Consider the following 19,655-nt stretch of genomic DNA (forward strand, 5'->3'; position numbering starts at 1 on the left):
CGTAAGGCCTAAATCAGCTCTCGAGGATGCTCGGCGACATTGATACATCTCTCAACCATGCTCGGCGACATTGATACGTCTCTCAACCATCACCCGGAAAGTCGAAAATGGAAACTCGAAAAATGGTACCACCCCGACCCACCGCAACACCATTCCGTAGGCCTCGTCATCCTTCTCACTGCACCAACCTAATTTGCCGGTGATCATGGTTACGTAAAACGACAAATTAGAACTGCTGACGACGAGAACATTCCCGGTCAATCAACAGTCGACTTGAGGCCCACCTGCCACCTTCTTAGACCTAATTCTGCATAAATATGCTTCGTGGTCTACGGTACTAATGATTTCACTCCCGCGGAACCGCACCTAGCAACCAAGGGGATCAAATTTGAACTTGGACGACACATAGATTTGCTATCCTCAATAAAATAGTCAACCCATGGTCACCTTCGATCCTCTTCGATTCAGATGACCAAGGCCCGAATAGATCTACCTGCGCCATCGTATCAAATTCATATGCACAAAAGATCTAAAAGCAGCAGACTAAAAATTCAAGACTATTGAACATGCTGGAGCGTGGCTATCTTAGTATGGCATGATGACATTAGAATTCTTAAGCAGTGTGAATGACCAAACCACCTCTTTTGCAACAAGCTAACTGTCGAGAGGATCGGTGGTGGGACAAATTCTGCAGGCCGACTGTAAAGCTTTTCTTGGAAGACAAGAACCAGCATCCTACATTAACAATTTTACAAAAACCCCCCATACACTAGAATACATTCGGGGCATAGACACAAACAAAGAATCAAATTGAAAATTTAAGAACACACACCTATACCCTCTATACAACACCCACCCCAAAATTGGTATTCATTGATTACAATGTAGTAAACCAACCCCACCAACCTCCTCTCAGAGAGGGATGCCTAAAGGTCAGCAAAAGAAGGCCCAGTATCGAGATTATCACAATCCATCAATCACGTCCTTTTAGCACCGTGCCATAATACACCACTAGCTCTTCCAATGGCAGAGTCTAAGCTTGAACATGTGGAGCTCCTTCCTGACAACGTGAGATGTCACTGCCCTCAACACATCCAATGAACTAGCGGAGGCTTGGCTTCTAGTTGTAGATTCTCACAGGCTTCTCAAACGTGTGACGATTCTGCAAAATTGAACATTCTCATAAGCTTCTTTTCTTTCCATTTTTTTATGAGATGAATTTTCTTTATTTGGCAGAGGGAAAAGGAGATTTTCAATCCGCTGCTATTGCATAGAGGTCACACTAATCGAGTTTTTGTTTATCTAGCCCAAATAATTCCATCATGTTAGAAGTAATCGACAATGCCATAAGACCCTCCATTGCAAATTTTAAAATCTTAGGAAATTGTTATAGTGGGGTTAGAGTAGCAGGTCAATGGAGAATCAGCGTGGCTATCAAAGGTAGAAAGGGCAGATCCTACGCGATAAGACGAGCAAACTAAAGCAGAATGATAACAGAAAAGGGCAATGAGACAGACCAATTAAAGTATAGTGCAAGAACTTAGGATGACAAGGATAAGTGTGAAGGCAAATTTGACGGCCAGTGTTGAAGCTTTGAGCAAAATAAGGGGAACCCACTTTAGGCGGATTGGATACAAATAAAATGTAACTGAGGCCAGGCGAGTGGTGGTTGTAAGGTTGCTTGCACTTGGTGTTAGACGGAATACGAACTCATTCTATGCACCTAAACCACACAACTCAATTCTGTTCCTAAAAAAAAAAAAAAAAAAAAAAAACCTGTTCCTTGAACCATCAATGCAACCTCACTGGGTTGTATCTATAACACGTTCCCTTTCAGTAAAGGCCACCAAGGCTCATCGGTATCACTCCCAGCTATCAAATAAGCATATGAAAGAGGAAGGGGGGGACCGGATCAACATGCCATTACCCACCTTCGTTTAAGTCCCCCAAGAGAAAACAGCAATTTTTCGATGTTCATTGCACTGGTCAGAATTTGATCATGCACAATAGACTATTTCGGAAAAAGCATCTAGTACCTAAGCAAGGGAGAATAGATCCTCAAAGATATGTCCTTTGCTTATCATTTCATCAACCATATCCTAATTCCTTTACCCAAAAAAAAAATACACAGAGCTCGTGAAAAACTACCTGATTGACAGCATATGACCTTTTTGGAGCATTATCAGTATGTTCCAGTCCAAGATACTGCTCCCAAGCCCCATAGACATCCCTCCTCTAGGAAATCAAAGAGCAGTAGTCATTAAATGACTCCAGAAGTTGCATTTAATTAAAGAAAGCATGAAGACAAATGGTCGGATTTCCTTTTCTGTGTGTGTGTGTGTGTGTGTGTGTGTGAGAGAGAGAGAGAGAGAGAGAACCTGAAAACGGGTAGAAAGAACATCAGTGTCTTCAAGATACTCCGGACGACCCAGTGACAGAAATGCAAACCTCCACTGACATTATAGAAGAAAAAGAGAGAATCATGTGAGGGCCAGTGATAGAGATGAATCATGAAAAGAAGAGTAGAAAGGCATGACATGCGTTATGTACTATCCATCAAGAGTGCCAACCCTGACAGTAAATCTCAGCTCATCAGTTGAGCACATTATGAGACAGTTTACCTTAACCTCAACACACTATACCTTTGCAAATTCTTCATCTGGAACCTGCAATTTTTTCTGTATACGAACTTTAATATCCGATAGGGTCTCGCCTTCATGGATAACCAGAAAAAAGGGTTCCCCAAAATTCTGAACCTATTAAAAATAAAAAATGATTCAATACCAAGCATTACAAGGGCACAATGGAGAAGAACTGCATGAGATCAAAAATCTGAGTAGTGTCCAAAGGAAGAATATGCCTGTCCACTCATCATCACCTGGTTTTGAGTAGTATCCTTCATAAAATGATAAACGTGAATAAGACGATCATGAGGACCAAGGTTCTTCTCCTCTTCGGGAATCTGCAGAGATGAAGTGTGATGTTAACATACTACTGGAACCTAATAACCACCCAGATAAACCGACAACTGATCTCATAAGCAAGGGCGATCATCAACAGAATCATCAAAAAAAAAAAAATTACTCAATCTAATATGCTTTTCTACCTACCTTCCAAAGTTCCACTGATTAAAACAAAATTTAGATTCAGGAAAAAGTTAAAAACCGGATGGACATACAACAAATTCTGTGTGAGGAGGAGCAGTTTAATAGCAGAAGGGATATGCTTATGAACATAGTTTGCAAGTTACCTCCTCTGCACGCAAAGTCCAGTATTGGTCATTTATATTCTCAATCTTTTCATTAAGTGGGAAAATCTGCAAGCAACATAATTGCAATTCTCAATGAGGAAAAGAAAATTAAATAGCACACAAAGATTAGAATCAACTCCAACAGCAAACACTTTGACAAGGGTCCCATTAATGACCTTGTAGATCTTGTGATAAAAAACTTCAAGCAACCTCAGTTCGGCACTCGGATGGGATAAATCCACCTGCATGAATGAGAAATTAGTAAAATGAGCCAAAATCCTCCTGAACATGTGCAAGAAAGAATTATGGACCTTGCAGACATGAATTAGATAAGTAATGTAGAGTGGAAATACTCTTCATGCTTGCAAATATAAACATGATGTGGATTTGAAGTTTGAACTGATCATTTATGACTTTAAAAGCAGAAATATTTAGAAAAGGAATTCTTGGATTACCTTTGTCTTAAGGTCATTTATAACATCGCCAACAGTGCATTGTTTTGGCAACCTTATGGAATGAATAACAACCTGAAAATACAAGGTCCTATTAGGGGGATCACTTTTAATAGAGGACCAAGCAAGGGAAACAGACATAGAAAGTAAACATAGAAATGTAAATCCTGAAGACTGCACTTACTTCATCTTTAGTTGCATGATGAAAAGCCACCTTCAGAGTTTTCAAACCTTGCAGTTCAGGCAGGGGGATATCCAAGACTTCATAATAAAGGATATCTGAAGTCTAGCAACATAAAAGACAAGCAAAGTCCCTTTCAGCTCCCACAACACAAAGGTCTACAGAATAACAAATAAATCTGAAAGAACTCCCAAAAGCTACACCAGTCTTAAGGAAACCTGATTATAGTGAACAAGCATGTCACACAAGTGCTCCGCTCCTCGATACTTGATTGGTTGAGGTTTAGGTTGTTGGGAGTAGCAATTATGAGGCGTTAGCCTAATTTTGGATGGATCATTTAAACTGAGATGGTGGGCCACTCTTTCCACGACATCATCATAGTTATGAAGCTTCGACCTACAAAATTAAAAAATATATATATAAGTGGAAAAAAATCTGAAAACATTATCCCAGCCCTTGACCCCACTTTTATGGCCCGTCTATGCAGACAAGACACACTTGGCTCAAAGGAGAGAGAGAGTGGGATTTACCCAAAACAAGGTGTTTGTACAGCTTTCCTCTAACTTTTAGAATAGGAAACAGATTTTTAAATGGGGCACCTCAAATCTTTTGAAACGTGACGAAATTAACATTTAAAGCAACATCAGTTTCTTTTGTAATAATATATGTAGAAATTCATGTAGAAACTCATGAAAAGGCCAAATGCGCTTTCTGGCTCGTGATAAGGATGAACCAAACACTCCACAATATTTTCTTTGTAAAAACTGCATTCCAGTAATGCGATGTGAAAGTAGAATATTAGAAAAGTTAGAAGTCTCTGATAAGCTAACATAGATCTCAATACTGTTTGACAAGAAGCTTTACGAGTGTTCTAAAGTTTGTTCATTGTGAAGCTTTTTCATTTGGGAAATGATTATAGAGCTGATACATGAAGAAAATTGTGGGAAAGTGGGGAGACAGACCAATCAAAGTAACACCCATTGTCCACAAAAATAACTGCACATGCATATATAGAATCAAGATAATTTTGTGTTCAGTTTTAGTTTCACTTGTCTGAATACATTCAATTCTAACTAAGTTGTTATGACACACAAAAATAACATTAGTTTTTTATTGTCTTCAACTCATTTAATTCATCACAAGAATTTATTGAGTACAACCAAAACTACCCTTAGTTTTAATCATATATTAGTGTTTGGCACTTTGAATATCTCCTTCTATAATGTAAGTATATTATCACAATGAAATTTTTTCGGTCCCCATTTGTGTCCTAATAAATTAATTGTACCAATCATTTAGCATTTGACTCCATTTTCTAAAATTTTACATCTTTTGCCTTCTCAAATAAACCCATGATTTTCAGAAGAAGGTTATGTATGTTTGTATCAGTCAATCAGTCATCATGCCATTCAAGCGGCCTACCCCTTCCTTGGGCAACTATCATAGATCAAATATATTCAATTCACGAACTTACAACTCAAGCGAGAACTCATCCTCTTTGGGTTTCTCCAATGATCGGAAACGAACAACCTGGGATTGGACGAATGAATGTCACAACACATTAGTAGCTAGCACCACCCGGTAATGCACTTGTGTCAAACTTATAAAATATATGTAAAACAGAGTACAAAATTAAGCCAAGAATCACAACCATTGGAGTAGATTTGACATTGACTCTATGCTATTGAAAATTCCTTAAAATAGTCAAATTCAAAGGCTTCACACTGTTTAGGCCAAAAAAAAAGGCTTCACACTGTTACTCTGAACCATTGTCAACTCAATAGTAAAATCAATCATTACCAAATCATGAATTAATGCCCTCTGGCAACAAGAGGAATGAGAAACTTAAACTGGGCCAGTTACCATAGTTCAATTAGTCCTTCAAAACAAAATTAGCCGGCATGACCAGGTGACCATTGGTGGAAGTTTTCTTTAGATGATTAAAAAAGCGGAGGTAAAAAAGAAGAATGAGGAGAATCTTTATCCACCTGACGATTGTGCACATATTCCATAAATGCTGGAACATCAGGATAGCGATATTGTTCAGCACTGCTAGCTTTAGACTTCTGATAACAAACTATATCTCCATCTTCAAGCTATAGAGAGAGATGTCAAGAATGAATCAGATAAACAATGACTTTAACTACATAACCAAAGTAGGAAGTTTTGATTTAATTAAGAGTCCAAAAAGGAGATAATTCAGTGCATCCAAGACATACCTGACTAGCACGGAAAGTGAGCTTCTTATCAACATGTTCGCACATGACATTAGGCTCAAATTTGATCTCCTGAACACGGTTATGAAACAGTCACCAACTATACAACCAAGTACAAAGAGAATGCAGATAATCAATAAGGACAAACAAACCTCAAAAAGGTCAATCTCTTCATCCGGAGAGAAACCAGCCATTTCATTTAGTTTTGCAAGTATTTCAGCTGGCTTACTATTTACTTTTACAAAGAGCCTTCCCACATACCTAAACATCAAGAGAAAGCATAAGCGTCTGTCCTTAATTCATATAAATAACATTCCAGAAATTTTCAGTACCGAAGTTCCTCTTTCAAAGGGTCATAGAGCTTGAAGAAGAGAAGAATTTCCTCTTTAAGCTTCTCCAGCAGTGGCACAGGGCCCAAGTCCTGAATAATTTACAAAATCAGTGAAGTTCCATCTATAAGGATCTATTTGAGTGAGCCAAGTCAATAATAACTATGGATTCACTGCTTAAAAGAATAACTGAAAAAAAAATCGCTACCCAACCTCAAGAGAAGTACAGTGCAGTAGACAAGATGAGATTACCTGCCCCAATTCTACCTCCAGAAACAGTTTCAATTCAGCACTTTGCTTGTTGGATACTTCTCTCAATTGCCCAACCTACAGCAGTCCAGACTTACCTTGTTAATAGAAGTGGTGCACCGCATTTAAATATAATGTCATCCTACAAATCATATTGCTTTGTAATAACACTCAGAAGAGAGGTGGACATTTCGCCCAACTAAAAGGTACTCTCTAAATCAGCCCACTAACTTCCAACACAAGTGACAGTTAAAAAATCACCTAAGAGCACAAACTACAATAGTATACACGACCATAAGAGGAGCAGCCAAAACAAAAATATGATATTTCACCTTGACAAGAAAAAGATTGACTCAATCTAACAGAACCTGTGCCCACCAAAATATAGATGTCGCAACACAACTCAAAGTGTTAAATGAAGTGTTAATTCAAGATCTAACAATTTGAAAATGCTAACCAACTTATCACAACACATTGACCAAGTCAGCATTTCTAGTTTCTATCAACCTCCTATTAAGCCCCAGCATGACTAAAAGAAGTTTTACACAAAGCAAACCAATTAAATTGAAGTGATAAGTATATATATTGCAATCACGGCAAAAAAAATAGAGGCCAGCTAGAAAGGAGAATGACCTAACGAAGTGAGGAAAAAAAGGCTTAAAATCTAAATAAAATGCTCACGGATTGTCCTTCTTCCTGAGGTAACAGTGGCCGATTAGGACGATATGTATGGTTTTGCCGCTTTGCCCACAACCAGAACCGTTGACATTCAATAGGTATGCCAAACTCTTTAAAAACTTCCGCCTAAGAAGAAACATAAATTAGATAATACAACAAAAAGAGGAGAACAAAAAGGTATTTTAAAAGTTGGGATGCCAGAATGCCATGCAGTTTGACCTTAAGAGGATGCTGCATATGAACACCTGCAGCAAGTGGTCATCTAACAGAACTAAGGAGAAGGACGAGTAAAAGTAAGGATATCCACGATCACCTATTGTGGAGTAAACATGAGATAGATCCGTCACAGACTCAAAGCATGTCAACACCCAAATTTACATGCCATCACCACAGCATAATGTAGATACGACAAGCACTGGAGAAACCTAAGTCAACCAGACTCAATGCCTACAAATTAACATGCATGAATGTACTCAAGAAACGTAGAAAGAATAACAAAAACAAGCAGAAGGATTTCAACTAAAATGCTCAAGGTGCAATTTACATCCATAACAAAAACTAAAGATAGGCAGATTTGCAAACATCTCCATGCACTCATATGGAAACTGCGCAATCAGCTTCAGTAACTAGAACCATCAAAGTGCCACAAACCAGTAAGTAGTTGGCCAAATGCCATTAATTGGGACCACCAACAGATTCGCTATATTGCAAAATATTGGTTATACCATCTTTGAGAAGAAATGGAAATGCAGATACTTCAATCCACCCATCTTTCTGCCTTCGTCTTGTGCTATCTCTTCAGCCATAGTAAACGGATGTATGAACATAGGAGGACAATTGATGAGTCGGAAAATAAGGAACCCTTATCCTGCTTAGCATTTGTTTAGAACATTAAGTGACTTCAAATCATTTATTAGTCCACTTCAAGTTCAAAGCCTTCTTAAAAATACCAGCTTCCCTTCTAATTAGGAATAAATGACTTCAAATCCACCTCATAGTTACTGTCATGACGAGACTAATAGAGCATAATATCTAAGGCTTCATGAAAAATTCTAATCTAATGGAAATTAAAATGAATAAAAAAACTGTTACACCATTTTAACTGACCTGTGAAATAAACAAATGCAGAAAAGATATATTCATTGAGTCAATTGATATGATTTCAACTACAAACTAAAACTCAAAATTGAGGATCAACAGCATAGAATACTGGTTTGTGTTGGGTAGTGGCGGATCCTGATGAACAAGAAATTTAAGCATGGAGGGTACAGAAATCCCTTCAGCAGGAAATATTATGTCTTTATATCATGCTCATGCAATGGTTCTACCCTACGTCATTCCAAACATACGAGGGCACACCATCCTCAAAAGGCAGAAAGCTTGTAATGATAACATTGCAAATAGATGATTTGCAATTTACAATCAAAAAGTGGAGAGTTCATTCACAATTTATACGAGCAAAAAGTAGAGACAGTGAGTACCTTGAGAACCTGAAAGGACTTCTGCTTCTCAATACGAAAACTTCGTACTTTATCATGATCCACAAGATCAAAATATATGTCTCTGCCAATCTGCTCATGTAGGTCCCCATCACGAGCAACCTAGCATTGCCGGTGTAGTACATTCATTGAACGCAGCCAAGGCAAGGGACCACATTACAAGAAAATGCAATTTCTCCAGTAGACATTTACCTTTATGATGGTATATAGATGTGCCTCGGCTTTTTCTTTTCTCTTCTTTTCCTTCTCTTCTTGCTCTTTCTTCAATCTTATCTGGAGACAAACCATATTTTGGCATCATTGGCATCATAACTATTAAGTTACCCCATTTTTAATAGATGGCAAACGCCTTACCCTAAGGTGCTCAGCAATGTCCTTCTCATCCACACTACAAACAATTTTGTCCTTGTCACTTTCACGTATATATACTAGCATATACGCATTTGAGTATTTTGTGAACTTGAATGGAGAACTGTTGAACCCAGGATTTGTTTGTGGTAACTGTTGAATGCAATAAGCGGAGCAGGAAGCTATCAAGAACAAAACAACAAGTAAATGAAGGGATCAAATAAATGTCCAGAATGAAATACCTCTTCCTCTCCCCCATATTGTTCCTCCAACGCCCTCTTAATATCTTCCTTTGTCACCCGTTCATCATCAAACTTGAACCTACATAAAGCAAACCTTGCCAAGTTATCAAAGGTAAAATATGCCATCTGAAGAAAAATAAGAAAGCAAATAATCAATTACATGGTTGCACCATGCAGGTACGCGACTCGAGAGGCATAACCTTCAACATGTACATTAAGGAACCTCAAATAACAAAATTGCAGTTACATGATTGCCAAAATGAAGACAGAAACAAATAAAGTGCATATGGCTGCACATTCCATGTTTTGCCAATCAGAATACAACAATCTTTTTCCACACAGACGATCAGTAATAAAATGGTCATATTGACAACAGCAACTTAGAAGTTCAAAAACTGTGATGCATACCACTGGTCTGAGAGGGTTGGCCTAATGTAAGCATAATAGTGTCCCCCATGCACACCGCCACTGTGAACCAAAACACTGCCACCAATATATTTATAAAAAAAAAAATTAGCTACTGTTGTTGAATCATGATAACGCAAAGAGTAAGTAACACAAATGTTTTCTTCTATCTGTAAGTAGCTCAACCGAAAGTAACAAAATATAGTGTTTAGCATTGAGACACTAAAATGACGACTCATTGGCCATAATATAATTTATTAATGAATAAACATGGCAAAAATCACAGCAAAAGGATAATCCTTAAACTAGGAATGTTTACTAAAATATTTTAAATTATTGATGCATCTAATTTGAGCGAATGAAAGATAATCAAGGAGAATCAACCATAGAAGTTTATTTCACTCGATAGGAATCTGTGAACAATGAAACACCTATCCACTCTTGAGCTTCATGTGTTCATTAAATCCTTTTAAATACATCAAATTAATATTCCACTGCTACAGAGAGCCTCGGATCCCAAACTGAATGGAGGATTATTGCTGAAAAGAGGGAAGAGGAAAGAATCTTCCTCTTGTGAAGCTAGATGAAGAATTGATGCTGTACTAAATAATAAATCAGCCAAGAAACAGAAAAAGCTTTGTAAGTTTTCCTTCCTTTTCTTTTTTTTTTTTTTTTTTTTTTTTTTTTTTGGGGGGGGTATTAGAAAATAGCTTCATAAGCATGTCACAATTAAACAGGAATTTTTCTTCAATCAGCAGAGTATGCTCGGATAATTCAACCAGGTATAGCATTTGATATCTTGTATAAAGTAGCTACAGATATTGCAAGCAGCCACCGACAAGGTAGCCTGAAACAAAATGTTAGTAATACCTGTGAAGTGTGTACAGGTTGCGGACACTCCGATCAGCCTCAGGTGACAAATACTTTCCATTCTCTCTATCGAGATCAAGTTGCAAAGGAAACTCATAACGATCATTTATCTGTTTATTGTCGAACATAAGAACCATCAGCTATCCACCACAGAGCTATAAACATGAGAATAGAGAGCTGCACGATTAAAGACCCTCCACTCGATATCCAATGGTCACTATGACCGGTCATAAAAAGCGAATAACTTGTCATACTTACTGTCAATCAATGAACACCGAGATAAAATTTAGATTCCAAAAAACAGGAGAAAGCCAATTGACCTCCATACAAGCTAAATATAAAAGCACATCAGATTCAACCTTCAATGATGATAAGCTTTTACAAGCAACCAGCTTTCCAACTTTCAAAATCACAATGCTGAATGGATCACTTCTAGACAGGAAATTTTCTTCCTCATTCAATCAGATTAAAAAAATTTTAAAAATAAAGTTTCAGATTCTCTCATGTCAGAAAGGCCAGACACAATAGCTACAGCTGATACAGCAAGATTAAAGCTGAATGCTTCAGTCATTTCCCAATACTGGTGACTTCAACAGTGTGGCAAAAACAGAACGTTGAAGCTAAAAGCTATGCAAGTCAACCCAAAGCACGTCATGCTGCATACGAATGTAAAGCTGATCCCACATAAACAGAAAAATTCTTCATATGAATATACACTTCATAAAAGTTGGATTTATGGGCCAGTGGAACTTTAAAAAATGTTCTAACCCGACTACTCTGAAATGGAAGATGTCTTTATGCAAAAAGAGACACTGAGCAAAATAAGATTTACTATTTGCTATCACCATAATTCCTAGATTTAAAAAAACCAAATCAGCAATTCAGAAGTCATACTATTACTGTTCTTCTTGTCTTAATTTATTAATAGTTAGATATCACATTAGCTTTCTCCAACCTTAGGAAACCAAGGACAGATATCTCATTTTCCATGTCATTGACAATAGGGGCTAACTTCATGCAATCAATGGAATTAAATTTTTGAGTAACATGCAGAGTCCTGATTTGGACTCAACCATTCAGAACAGCCAAAATAAAAGCACGAAAAAGTCGCAAATGTGAAGCTTATTCACTATAGCCAAAGTATAAGTACAAGAATGTTGCACATGTGAAGCTTAAAATCTCCTTCGTAAAATTTAATGCTAGAAATGCATCTTCTTGACTCTCAACGCTTTTCATTGACAAGATAAGCCATACAAAATCTTGACTTAATCAGAATTAATTTCATAAAATTGTCCAAAAACCTCTGAAATCTATTCCTGGTGGACTACCCTCATTATGAGGTAGTTACTTCTTATCTTTCTTTTGATCAGTCTTGAATGAACCCCCAAAAAATAAATTTTCCCCGGGCTGTGAGGACAATGACACACTTGATTAAAGGTGATTATCTGCATCTCTCAGTTAGTCGAAATGTAAACGCTCATTTACAATGGTCTACATCAATAACAGGTCCTGTCAATGATGTAGCATTTATATGACTTTTAAATTAGCCAGCACCCCCTAGGCACCGATTTCTGAATCTACATGGTTCACAAGAGAAAAGCATCAAACCAAGCTCTCTGCCTTATAGATTTCTGTCTGACATTCTTATCTAACAATACAATAAAAGATACACACAGCATCAGTCTTCGCTCAAGGCAACAAAAGTTTGAGGACTAACCTTAACCATAGTATCCCGCATAAAATCATACTCGAACCTTTTTAGCTGAAGTTGAAGAACAGGGGGGAAGTCTATAAATAGTACACCCTTCTTCGCATCCTGACAAATGTACAAGCAAGTATTCATGCAAATTCAAAGGTTACATATTTCATCACAACAATACTCATTCAGTCAAGCATAAGCAACATATTCCATAATCATGAGAACAGCTATTGCCAGGTAAAAGGAAAAATAAGAGAGGATGAAAGAGAAGTGATTCTCGACACCAGTCAAAACATATACAACTATCTAACAAATATCACTAACAAATAAAAACCACAAACGTGACCCTTTATTATTAATCATAAAAACCATCAGAAGGCTGCAACTATGATTGCTGCATGGAACTTCTAAGAAACTATACTCCGCTTCATTCATGCACAGTTTTTTATAAACAGGTTAAAAGAAGATGAAAATTGAAGCAACCATAATTGATGCTGTCTCACCTGTAAACCATGTTGTTCGGCATGATATCGATTATCACCTTCAAGTCTCTCCACTTCCACGTACTTGTCAAAAGAAGCATATACATCTCGACAGCCTTTTACATCAAGCTGAAGATCTATTTTCACACAAGCAAATTGTATTAGGGAAAAAAAAAAATCAAATGCCCAGCGATAATTTTTGCAAGAACATCTTTTTGTGGCACGCTATATGTACTCTGATTTCTATATATAAATTTCTTTCCATTATCAAAATTCCCCATGTTTTCAGAGACTACGAGTTAAGAATACATACCGTAAAAGGACTCCTTCCTCGTTGATGTGTAGTCCACATTTATGCATTCAATATAGTTCATGTGGTGACCTTCAAACAGCTGCTGAATTGTACCCTCCACAACAGTTCCCTAAACAGATGAAAGGACAGGTCTGCATACTTGAAGCTAGGGACAAATATAGGCCGGTCCATCTTTATAAAATGTAATAAAAAGGTCAGGAAATACCAGAAAAAAATTACAAATTGAAAAAATCCCATTCTCGGTTCTCACTACCAGTTCAAGGAGAGAAGGGAGAGACTTTGACTTTTTTAAGCTTTTGCAAGGATAATAAAGATAGATTACTTAGTGAAATTTCATGCAGTTATTTCGTTTATTTTCCTCTGCCAAGAAACAAAAAGTTGCTTGCTATCATCTCTTCCTCCTTTCACTATTTCCTTTTGTCCTCTCTTGGGCCTTTTTACCCAGAACAGCAAATAAATAACAACAAACGCAAAGATTTTTCATACCAAAACTCATACCTTCATCTTGTCTTCGAGCTTTTCACAGAGAACCCGGTTAAGCTCTTGCACATCATGCTGCATGAATGAATCATAAGTGTCCCACCCAAAGGATTTCGTCAACTCTTTTGTCGCTACACTGGTATCACTATACTGGAGCTTATAGAATAAACTTTGCAAAGCAAGCGGTATGCTTCCTGAAGGCATATCATTCTCTGTCGTCGGCATATGATACACTGCCTGAAACCACAGGTCCAGATGAATATCTCCCAAATTATGATTTTAAAAGGAGATGAATGAGAGTGCATTTGCTACCTTTTTGAAGTAAGGTATATGATACAATGTCTGAAGAAGGGAATTCATGTAACAGGTAGCTCCTTGGTTCTTAAGACCAACATAACCAGTCTCCTTTTTAGAGTCATGTGACCAGTAATCGACTATTCTACGAACTTCGACATCAGCTTCAACAATACACGTGTCGTTCACCAGATAACCTCTGCTAGGATTATACAATTCACTAAGATGCATGAAGGAAGTAAAACCCCAATCGCTCTCCCGTGCATTGAACTGGTGCTGTGTCTCTGCAAAATCAAAAGACTGCAAAATGAAGCTCAAGAATATTTTCTCAATTCAGAACAAGAACAATATGAGGACTCCAATATGAGAACCATGGAAAGACAATGCCACTTAACCTCAGCATTTAATGACATTTAGTACTGTTAAGCACAGCTTATGAGCACAAGATCCCCAATCACAGGTGTTACTTCGGGCAGAGGACTACTTATCAACTAACTCTTTAGCACAGACTGAATTAAATCAGATACTTAGTCCAAATACAGTGCAATTTTGGAATCCATAGGAATGCAAATCTAATAAATACGCAGATGAGAAAATGAAAAATCCTTTATTGCATCAAAGTGAAGCACGAGAACTAAATTGGCAAAAGAAAATTACTCCAAAGGAAGTCAATGTAGCTAGTACCTTTTCTCACAGAGTATTTGTTGTGAATCTGATTAATAACAGTTAAGCTGAACTGCGCATATCTACTCCAAGCATATGGCAAGGCCGCCGAATCCGCAACATCCAGATATATTGACAAATGGTCCACATTATTCCCTTTTGGGAAAATAAGAATTCGCCTACCAAATATAAGATTAAATAAAATCTTACAAACTAAAGAAACCGAAGTAACTGCTGATTGTTTAAAATAGAACTTCAAGGAAACTTGGAGAAAGCTAAATACCACTTGTATCCGCCAACATAAAAGATTTCAGAATAGAGCTTCTTGGTGTTAAGCCTTGAGAAGTTCTCTATAGTCCAAGTGAACCTCCCCGATGGGGGATCATCAGCAATTTGTGTTTCGACTGTACCTGCAGCATCTGCTTGAACTACAAAACCAACACCAAACATTAACGACGCAACTCCAAAAACAAGAAATAACGCACAATATACAACATGAAAATCTCAAGCCGATATGCCACTAAAAAGAGGACAACGCACTCAGCCTCCAAGAGCATTACAACTACATGTCACCATAAGCAAGTTCCAAACTTTACAAAACCACAAGCACAACAAGCGACAGACTAATCAAACCTTCTGCTCGCCACTCTTTCCTCAGATTTCTAGGCTACCCGAAAAGAAAAATGAAGCATGTACGGAGCCACTCAATGCAGCTCCCAGAACTATAATTAGGAACACGAGTCCAGTATCCATATAATCAACCCTCCCGAAATGCTCCAAGCTCACTCGACGATCAAGCGAAACAAACACCGATCCGGCAATCCCTCGCTTTCCAGAAAACCTCATCCAAGCAGCTAGCCTCGAAAGCATGCAAATCCCTCGCCTCAATGCGCGGAGCGCAAACCGACCGGAAGAGGGAACAGAATTCCCACGCATTCACTGCGAACCGAAACCAAAACAAAAAAAAAACAAAAAAAGAGGAGAAAAAAAGAAAAAGAGACCTGGAACGGTACCTTCCATGGGCTGAGGACCCTCGGTGAACTCGGTGTTCGGGACCAGCATCTCGTCGTCCTCCTGCTGCAAAAGAGACAAGCACCACACGAGAAGTGAAGCGTGAGACCACGGATCGGATTACGCGAGCCCTAGGCAAGCAGCGAGCAGCTAGAGGGAGGGCGTCGATCGCGAAGGGGAACGAATCGCGGGAGAGATCGAAGGGGGGCGAATTGGCAGTCGGGACCAGTGACGAAATCGGAGAAGGAGAGAGAGAGAGAGAGAGGGAGGGAGGGAGGACGGCGATTACATCTAACGGCGGAGGAGTCATCAGAGTCATCGGTCGGAGGGCAGCGGCGGCGATCGGGCGTCTCCGGAATCGCCGATCGGGCTGAATCTGGAGAGCGAAGAGAGGTGATGATGTACGGACCGAAGTATGATGAAGAGGGAAAGAGAGAAGCTCTGCAACGTAAATTACCTCATGGTATTTCACTGGGCAATTTCTTTTCCTTTCGATTTTTCTTTTTTTTTCGGGGGGTCCATTTTTCCGTTTCTTGCCGTGATTCGCAATCTCGGCGAAGACTCGAGAGCTATTTTTCTTCTTCTATCTTTTTTCCTTTTCTTTTTATTTCTTCGGAAAATTTGGAAATATTCGATAAATTTCGCAAAATGAGGGGAAACGATTAATTTCTCCCCCATAGGACTTATGTCGGCGGTTCATTTCCGAAAATAATGTACTTACTCGTCACGTCACGTACGAGGAATAAAAGGAAAAAGGTTCTTGACTTGGAATTTTTTTTCCCAATTACCTCATGTCCCTCTAAACATCTCATTATCAACTTGATATGATCCTTTGACAAATGCAACTCAACTAGTTAAAAATGTTATATTTTGAACTAAATATTTGGGTAATTTGTAATTAAAATGTTTGCATAAAATCTATGAGATAGCAATCGACTTACTCGATTCTAAGAATGGATCCCCTCATTGGTATTAGAGCAAAATATTATTCCGGAAGTTTCAATAAAATTTATTCAAATTATGTGACGAAAGCGATTGTGGACACAATCACTCTAAAATCCAAGTAATGTGAGGTGCGATTCACTATTGTAGATACTTGGTATGAAATAACTTATGTATAGAAAAATGCTAAGTGCTTTCAAAGTATATCTACAGTTTCGATTCATTCATTTCGATCATTAAACACAGACCATTTTATTATTCGAAAATCGGCAAAGCCCATCCCATCTATATCCACACCTCTGAAATGGCCAGAGGCGAAGTATGGAAACTTCAAGAGGGACAATTGATTAAAATAGGTAAAAATCACCCTGACATACTCGAAATTTTCCCAAATTTTCGGATTGAATAGTGTTATTTGCTCCGTTGCCTACCCAATATAAGGCAGCTTGAGTTACCTTTAATTTAAAAGAAAAAAAAGAAGAAGAAGCTTTAGGTAGCCTTTTTTATTTCCACATAATAATTATAAAAGTACCCACGATCTCTCAAGAAAATTATAAAAGACTGTGGGATAACAATTTTATTATAATAACAGGATGAGATAAAACGGAAATTTTACTTTTGCCTTTGCTCCGCCATCAGTTTGTCTTCTCCCAATCTCAGTCGACTAAGCTTAGCTAGGAAGGTTCTTTTTCCTTTCTTTTAAATATTTTATTATTTTTCTAATTTTTTAAATTTTATTCGGTCTTGCTTTATTTAAAGTCAAAAAGGTTGCAATAGTATTAGCAGACAATAGTGTAACTCCACCTCATTCGAGGGCTATGCTTTTGATGAATGAATACAAGGAACTTTTCTTTCTCCCCTTTACACGTTCACGGCTAATTTTGATACCGATCCGACCCGGGATCGAAACCCGAAAGGCACGAGCAATGGAGAAAATATAAACGAATACAGGGTTTAGCTATAAGCGCTCTGATTATCATTTAAATTTACTTTATTTTATTGTTTAATTTGATACCAAAATCACGAGCATGATGGCATGTAGCCATGTCTAATTAGACCAATCCCACGACTTGTTGTAAACTTTCTCTGCGAATTGTGTCCCACAATTGTTGATCAAGATATTGCATTTACAATTTGCGATTGGTTCTACGTGATGTGAACAATTTGTGATGTATTAATGCATTTTCTTTGTGCCTATGGTGAGTGCATATATATTTATGGTTAGCTATGATAGATTATCGATGTCAGATGACTAAATCCATTGAATGATGCATGGGAATATACATACATTACACACACACGCATATATATATAGAATACTCCTTTGTTTCTTTTATAAGAATATTTCCTTATTCACGGCCGTGACATGAAACCATCTTCCATGAATAAGCAAATGATGCCTTATAGTGTGGACTTGCAAATACTAAAAAAACGAGAGACGATAAAAATGACATTTTGTAACACATTTATATCATTTATGTAGTTACAAGATGTAATGTGATTGCTACATCGATAGTACATTGAATATTAATGGCATATAGATCAAAGTATGTAGTTTGCAAAAAAGGATATTCCATTTCATTATAAATTAAGAAAAATGATATATAGATCATTGGTGCATCTTCGAAACCCATGATTTGGAGTACAATTTCATAGGAAAAAAAAACGAATTGCTTGCGTTGCTTATATAATGATGTGAATGAAAAATATTTTTATCATCCATGAAATCATATGTGCATAAATCGTTGTATATGGTTAAAATGCCTTTTATTAATTAATTTTTTGAAGAGATATAACTAATCATTATTTTAATCGATCACAGAAAGATCTTATGAGTCGTGCTTATGCTCTAATTTGGCCCATGTAGCTGGTGTTTTGAATCATATGGCCCAAAAAATTGGATTCTTCTTATTCTTAGGCTTCCACTCGTCCATGGCCTTTTCTTGCCCATATTGTCGCAAGCCCATTCATATTCTCAAATCCCATCTTTCAAAGCCCTTTTTTTCAAGCCTATATTTGTGTGTATATATGCACATATATATAGTTGAAACTAACTGAATCTTGATATGTCATGAAGAATTAATCGCTTCGATAATAATGGTGCTCTTTTTAATGTTATTTTAAAATGCCGTGTTTTATTTTGTTTTCTATTCATAGATAGCACGAGTAGTATCGAACTTTTTGTTTAACAATATCGTAACTCATAACCATCTAAAATTATTGATGTGATTTGAGTCATGATTTTATTGGGTTGACTTGAGTTTCGGTTGAGATTCTTTGGAAATCAATGAGTTAAAAATACCTCCGAACCAAATCGAAATAAATTATAAGAAAGAGGACAATGATCCTCTGACCCACTTAATACCTTAATAAATCTCAATCATCGACAAGTCAATCATAAGTTTTAAAACCCTCTTAATTCACATGGATCAATGGCATGGATGCATGGGACAAAATCGACACGCCCAGTAATAGTCTCATTCCCCCTTTCCATGTTCGAAATAGTTGATTATGCCTCCTATGCTATTAAATGATTTTGAGATTGCTCGAGCCGACATGCTGGGTAGACGGCATAGTTTAGGAACAGAGATAATGCAAGGGTTCCAATGTTGCCGATCGCTTTGCAAAACTCAATATGAGTTTCCGCATTCAAACAATTTCTTCAATGTTCATTCGATGCATGCGGGCGGGCACGAGTCCCATTTCCCGCCGCGACAGACGCACGCTGAAGGAGGAGAAAGCGAAACCGCGTGGAATTTCAAAGGGGGTACCGCACCAGGCAACAACCAGCGAAACAAAAGTGGGTGGAAACCTGCAGTGGATTTGGTATAAAGAAACAAACCCCTGTACGGATAAAGAGCAAAAAGTAAAAAAGAAGGGGTAACGGCGCCACTTGGTCCCAAACATTGATCCAACATATCATGTCATGCCCATCTTTTTAATTTGTACAACGTAATCGATCTAGTTTGGACCCAACGTTTTTATTTAATATAGTCACCGAATTATTAATAAATATTTGATATTATTCCTAGACTACATGAAAATGTTTAAA

General features: G+C 37.6%; 1 protein-coding gene across 3 annotated transcripts; it reads right to left on the reverse strand.

The window, feature by feature from the left end:
* Nucleotides 1-545: 545 nt before the first annotated feature.
* Nucleotides 546-16,112, reverse strand: LOC104454073 (ubiquitin carboxyl-terminal hydrolase 13). Of its 3 annotated transcripts, none has more exons than XM_039316443.1 (32): nt 15,951-16,112; nt 15,652-15,727; nt 14,934-15,078; nt 14,672-14,829; nt 14,006-14,271; nt 13,712-13,930; nt 13,214-13,322; nt 12,922-13,037; nt 12,437-12,535; nt 10,720-10,829; nt 9,853-9,927; nt 9,445-9,523; nt 9,209-9,355; nt 9,047-9,127; nt 8,837-8,956; nt 7,359-7,481; nt 6,681-6,755; nt 6,432-6,520; nt 6,252-6,360; nt 6,103-6,171; nt 5,872-5,979; nt 5,358-5,413; nt 4,102-4,279; nt 3,887-3,988; nt 3,706-3,777; nt 3,427-3,492; nt 3,251-3,316; nt 2,879-2,962; nt 2,643-2,756; nt 2,379-2,453; nt 2,149-2,235; nt 546-1,162 (listed from the first exon to the last, which is right to left on the reverse strand). In XM_039316443.1, the coding sequence occupies exons 1-32, from the start codon at nt 15,978-15,980 to the stop codon at nt 1,121-1,123; spliced, it is 3,345 nt and encodes a 1,114-aa protein (XP_039172377.1). In that variant the 5' UTR covers nt 15,981-16,112; the 3' UTR covers nt 546-1,120. The 3 variants fall into 3 exon arrangements, with proteins under 3 accessions (XP_039172377.1, XP_010067102.2, XP_039172378.1); XM_010068800.3 differs by having other exon boundaries at nt 15,664-15,727; nt 15,951-16,111; XM_039316444.1 differs by lacking the exon at nt 9,209-9,355.
* Nucleotides 16,113-19,655: the final 3,543 nt, after the last annotated feature.

The sequence above is a fragment of the Eucalyptus grandis genome, chromosome 7, assembly GCF_016545825.1.
Source record: "Eucalyptus grandis isolate ANBG69807.140 chromosome 7, ASM1654582v1, whole genome shotgun sequence".
NCBI lineage: Eukaryota > Viridiplantae > Streptophyta > Magnoliopsida > Myrtales > Myrtaceae > Eucalyptus > Eucalyptus grandis.

Bases quoted from the DNA above. Each gene is read 5' to 3' on its own strand.
- LOC104454073 (XM_039316443.1), bottom strand. From the start codon at position 15,980: ATGACTCTGATGACTCCTCCGCCGTTAGAT. The intron at 15,079-15,651 runs GTCTCTTTTTCT...TTGGTTTTGTAG, and splicing joins CATGGAAGGTACCGTTCCAG to TTCAAGCAGATGCTGCAGGT. The intron at 2,963-3,250 runs GTAACTTGCAAA...TCATCTCTGCAG, and splicing joins GGACTTTGCGTGCAGAGGAG to ATTCCCGAAGAGGAGAAGAA.